This window comes from Chrysochloris asiatica, unplaced genomic scaffold (assembly GCF_000296735.1).
Source record: "Chrysochloris asiatica unplaced genomic scaffold, ChrAsi1.0 scaffold00178, whole genome shotgun sequence".
In the NCBI taxonomy this organism is placed as follows: Eukaryota; Metazoa; Chordata; class Mammalia; order Afrosoricida; family Chrysochloridae; genus Chrysochloris; species Chrysochloris asiatica.
In genome coordinates, this window is record NW_006408696.1 from 3,195,112 (window position 1) to 3,201,111 (window position 6,000).

Here is a 6,000-nt window from a genome sequence, read left to right on the forward strand (position 1 = left end):
CTGCCCTCTTCCTGATACGGACACACATCTGACAACTACAAGCTCCAGCACTCTGTCCCTTCCACGGAGGTCTTCTCTGATGTACAGCATCACGCTCTGCAACCGCCAAGTCGACGGGGAGCCAGCGGTGCCCCTCAGAGTTGCACCACAGTGGGCTCACCCGCTGGCCTCAGCCGGCCACACAACCTGTAAAGTTGTCTCTCTAGGTGCTACAGAGGAGAGCTCTGAGAAGCTATACCTTCCCATCTTGCTGAAAAGAGTAAAATGCCCAGAGACAGTGTTGATCAACCTAACACGGGTGGCGAAATTATATCTCTGTCCTTCCCCTTTCCTTTTCCTTAATGCTATTTTACCATCTATTCTACACATGGAAATGTGCGTGTAATGATATGAACATACGTAACCAGGGTAATATACACTGTCATATTTCCCAAATGTGACACTTGCCCCTACTAGTCCCTGACCATAGGTCCTAGTTAGAGGCTATGGTGGACACAGTGATGTGTAGGCTGCACTTGCTAGTTTAGAAGTGCTTCCGATGAGTTTGTCAAGGAATGCATGTGCTTGTGAACCAATCCCAGGGAACCCAGCCGCCTGCCTCCACCATTCGGGTCAGGTTACAGTCCTTCCTGTTGCGTAAGCCTCCTGGGAGCTTTGGTTGGGTCTTTAGTCTGCCAAGTATGCACAAAACAGATAAGTCGGGAATGTTTAAAGTATCAAGATCATAGTTAAAGATTTCAGGATAAATACAGACCCAAATGTAGGGAACTAATGGCATCTTTTTCTTATCCTGCCCTTTATCCATACATGCATCCTTAGATTTTTTAATCCTTAGCATCTCAGTTCCTTTCATATGTATTTTCCTAGTATTATGAACGAAACCTTACTGAAATGAACTCATTTCTTTATTCTTCAAAGACACGTTTTTTCATGGTCATGGGCTCTCAACTAGGAGACTGCCACCTCTAGAGCTCACTGCTTCTTGTCTGGACTACTCGGGACCTCGCATGGTCCATTCAGTTTGCCAGCCACAGGATTCGCAGGATGATCTTTCCACAAAAGCAAATCTGATGACATGTGGGTGGGCACTCGGAGTCCTCAATGACAGAATCTTCATGTCCTTCAAACATCCCCTCTTACTCATGCCTAACTGTCCGCTGCTGCCCCCACAGCCACCCCCTCATGCAGTGTGCTCACGTTGCTCCCTCAGTCTGAAATGCTCTCCCCTCCTCTGTCCACCTGCAGAGCTCCTACTTCTCCAGGACTCGGACCCAGGTTTCTCCTCTACCGAGCATTGTCTATAGCCATTCCACAAGCAAACCAATCCTCTGCTTCCAGAAGCCTCTCACCTCTATACTAACATTTATCACATGCTGTCTCATTAGTGGAATCCTGGTATGGTGCTGTAGGATAAGCACTGGTCTGCTAACCACAAGGTCGGCAGTTCAAACCCACCAGTCACTCCTTGGAAACCCTACACAGGGTCACTATGAGTCAACACTGACTTGACTGAACTTAACAAAAATCTAACCACCTCATTAGTGCTTTTGGCTGCTAATCCAAAGGATGGAGGATTCTAGTGCATCCAGAGGTGTCTTAGAAGACAGACTTGGCAATCTACTTCTGAGAAATCGGCCACTAAAAACTCCCGGGAGCAGCAGCTTTCTCTGCCACACAATCAACTCCACAGAAACTGGCCCATGAAGTGGTGAAAACAAAATCCACCGGACTTCATCTCAACGGGCCGAGCTCCCAGCACAGTGCCCGACACACGCTAACCGAGCATAGGGTACGAGGAGGCCCAGGCTATGGTAACCAGAAAGCTGCGAGCTGAGTGTTCGTCGTGGCCCTCTGGGAAGCCAGGTCTTCACTGCAATGTTTCAGACTCAGTTGGCTAGGGGCAAACTGACCTCATTATAGCCTGCCATCCAAGCCGAAGCAAAACAGGTAAGTCGGGAAGGGAATGTTTGAAGTATTCAAGATCATAGTTAAGCAAGGTTCTACTGATATCTTTTTCTTATCCTCCCTTTCATCCACAAACACATTATTTAGTTATTTAACCCCTAGTGTCTCATTTCTTCTTATGTGTATTTTTCTAGTATTGTGAACTAAACCTCACTGAAATTGAACAATTCATTTCTTTACTCTTCAGAGACACAGTTTTTTCATGGTCATGGATCTCAGCTAGGTCTTGGGGCCATCAGATGATTAAACTGTCCCTGCCCTTAAGAAGCTCAAAGGCTAATGGAGGGGTTCAGTGCAAGCAGAGAAATTCTAGTGCAAATATGCTCATTGCTTTGCTGGAAGGATGCAGTAAATGTGTACGGAGGAGGACGTGACTAACATTCCAATGCCACCCATTTCCTTAAATCATTTCCTTTTCATAAAAAGTTGTCATCTAGTCCTCAGTCATGGACACATGTACGTATATATCAGACGCCCAAAGCTGACTGTTCCATTGGTTTGTTACTCTATGACCTTACCCTGCAGAAAATATCACTGGTCCAAAAGCAAGACGTGAGCACCAGGAATGGGCTGAAGGGACACAGAGATCTTGAATCTCATCTAGGTGCCCAGTACAAGAGAAATCCCGTAGGACCACCCAACTCAGCCCCAAATCACAATATGACCCCTCTGCAAAGAGGTGACCTTTAGACTCCGATAGCCAACGTCACTCTTGTCATTAAATCAACATGTGGAGTGGGCTGAGCCTGCCACTGTGGGAATGGTCTCTGGTAAGAGTCTGAGTTCTGCCAGTGACCTTGGCAGCGAGGTAAGATAAGTTAAGGCCCTGCATGGGCTGGGAGGCCTCCCTACTGGTAACCCAGGGACGACTATGGCATGCTTCCTGCTCTGAGCTCTGTGTCTCTTCTCTTTCTTCCTGGGACCCAGCTCTGACGGCTCTGCTCATCCTTTCCTGCCTTCTCCTCACAGACCCTCCCTACCAGGTCTTTCTTCCCTTACCCTCTAGAACATAATATCTTCCTTCATGAAAAGATGAAGGAAACTCTGTATGCCTCGATAGGGAAAGAAGACATCTGAGCTATGGTGGAAACAAGAAAAAGGGCAAGTTTCAGAAGAACAATGTATTATTGTTTTTAAATGTGCAAGTATGAAGGGGGATTCAAAAAGTTCATAGCAAAGTGGAATTAAAAGATAATGGGAATTTTAAAACTCTGCTGTCTGAAACCCTGAGTCTGAATGGGAGAGGGGACTCTCCCAAGACAAGCCCTGGCAAGACGGGCCCTGGCAAAGATCAGAATAGAAAAAGGGGAAAGAAAGGGCTTTTCCTGAGGCTGACTTCAGAAATGCCCCTTTGAAACAAAAGCTCTTTGGCTGCAGAGAATTCTGCTCCAGAACCCAAAAGGCAGACTGGTTAGATTAATCCTAAATCTTCAGGCTGGCCAACGGACTTAACCACCACTTACAACACTGGTTTTTATTACAAAATTTCTTCTTAGTGCCAACAGTTAACTGACAAAGAAGCTGTTGGAACCGAGCCCATTCATAATTTGGAGACAGTATGTATGTTTCCTCATCTGAGCTGAAACCTCTCTATCTAATTAGAATTGCCATGTGGAATGGAGCCTGGCCCTTTTTTGTGCTCAGTAAGTGTTGAATGATGACAATCATGACAACTTGTATCTACGTACAGACCATCCCCAAGTTGTGTGGCTGTCAGGTCTGACCATATGCTGTTCTCACTGTGATGTGTACCGGATCAGGTTCCTCCCCAAACAAGACTGCTGGGGGCTCTTGGACAGTTCTCTCTCCTACCTGTTTGCTAGCTGCTGCTCCAAGTCTCCACACTGCCGCAGAAGCTCTCCACAGGTGGTTATTATCCTAAACAAGACAAAAGAGCACAATTCAAACAGAAGTATCTGGAATGCTGACATTTTCAGGACATTGTGTCATTCAGTACTGCTAGGTGGTGCTGGCTTCTGGGGACATAGCTAGCCTATGATGGCTTACTTGACAAGTTCCATCAGTTAGTGGTGAATGCTGGGCCCTTCTACTTCTCTTCAGGCCACAAGTTTCTCTGGCCTGAGTCATAATTCTATCAAAGCAATCTCAAATAATTGTACATTTCCAAAATACTGAGGTGCTTTGGGATGTTATTCTTGAAAAAAGGGGTTGCAAAACTGAGGCATCTCAAAATTTTAAAAATCAAAAATTATTATTTTATAGATTGTTGTTAAGTGCTATTGAGTTGGTTCCGATGCATAGAGACTGTATAGGGTTTCTGAGGAACACCTGGTGGGTTTGAACCACTAACGTTGGGGTTAGCAGTCCAGTGCTTATCCTACAGAACCATACCAGGGCTCAATTTACAGATGAGATCAGACATCTGCTAATTTCAGGAGAGGGTCTTCCTGAGAGCATGAAACACAGAGGCAGAAGAATCCATCTGCTTCTTGGACATGAGCCTGAATGAGCATCACATCTCTATTTAATAATCCTTGGATTTTCAAGTAATTTTAACCTGGCCTCAAACTCTAGCTACTGAGTCCTTCAACACCAAACTCATAATGCCAGGACAAATCCAGGGATTAAAAATATCTTAAATCTAGTTAACTTTTAACTTCCTCTAAAAGTGCCTATCATCACCAAGGGATCTAAGCAGTCCATCATAAGAAAGGTTTATGAGAAAGTAAAATACTCCACTCGCCTCCGGTGCACCAGAACGACCTTGTCCTAATATTCTCCTGAACACCTGCCCAGCACAGATGGTAGGAGATATAGTTAGCATCTAAAACCTGACATTTCATTAAAAAGAAACAAAAAACAAAGTTAAAAGTGACAACAACCAAAAAACATATGTATGGTTATATGTCTGTATATATGTATGTATGTAAACATATACACACATGGAGTAGTCCTGGCGTGGTGCTGTAAGATAAACACTGGATTGCTAACGGCAAAGTCAGTGGTTCAAACTCACCAGCCTCTCCTTGGAAACCCTATCCAGGATCGCTACAAGTCAGAACTAACTCGATGGCACTTAATAAACCTAACGGTTGGCAGTTTGGACTCACCCAGCACCTGGCAATCTGTCTCTGTAAAGATTCCAGAGAGGAAAACCCTATGGCGAAGTTGGACTCTGAAACACACATGAGTAACACACACGGTTTGAACTCAGTTCAGTGGCAATGGTTTAATGGCATCACTGTTAGGCCACTTGGGAGCAGTAAGAACCATGACAACACACGCCCAATCCAACAGGAACCTCAGCTACTTGGCTCCCAGGGATTACGGCCTTGTATGAACATAGACTTGGTGGTGTCACAACTTCTAGTTTGTAGTAGGTGGCATTAGAAATCTGGGTTTTTATGTCAAATTTGATTTTTTAATGTTGCCACTTAATTCAAGCAAAACACATCCCCAGGTCAGCTCCAGCCACAGGCCAATTTTACACTCTCTAGGTAGATGTACAAAAGCCCAAACCTTCTCAGGCCACTGCCACCAGGCCTTGCACTGGGATAACAGGGTGTCTAAAGTGGCTATTCCTCCAGTGCCTTACCCTCATCTCTCAACCTGGCCTTTGCAGGCCATCTGACGTTACCACTGCGTACGCTGCTTACCATTGAGTGGTACTAGATCCAGACACAGGGCCCGGATGGCTATGCTTTCTCAACAAGCTGAGCTCTAAGTTATTTCAGATCTGCAAAAACCAGGAGGCGAGCAGGGGGAACCTCAGACCAAATATAAACTAAGTCACCAAAGAAGACGAGGAATCTTAAACTTTTTAAAAAAATATTTGAAGAATCGCAGGGGGTCTTTTGGGGTTGAGGTTTGGCTTGGTTGGTTTTTTACTTTACTGGTATAGTTTTAGAGTATTTGTGGGGTTTTTATAAGTTTTTATTGGGAATTGAGTGATAGTTTACATGGGAGAACATCGGTTTTACACTCATTGTTTCATTGCAATGATTATAATCTCCTCTGTGCATCATCATTCAACAGTATTTGCTTCTATTCCCTCTGTTTTTTTGTTGTTGTTTT

At 44.8% G+C, this 6,000-nt stretch overlaps 1 protein-coding gene across 1 annotated transcript in view; it reads right to left on the bottom strand.

Moving 5' to 3' along the window:
• COG7 (component of oligomeric golgi complex 7) overlaps nucleotides 1-6,000 on the bottom strand; it is a 96,277-nt gene that overhangs the window by 20,817 nt on the left and 69,460 nt on the right. The window contains exon 11 of the mRNA XM_006871996.1: nucleotides 3,778-3,843. Within this exon, the coding sequence (XP_006872058.1) occupies nucleotides 3,778-3,843 (66 nt within the window). The remainder of the gene's footprint in view (nucleotides 1-3,777; nucleotides 3,844-6,000) is intronic.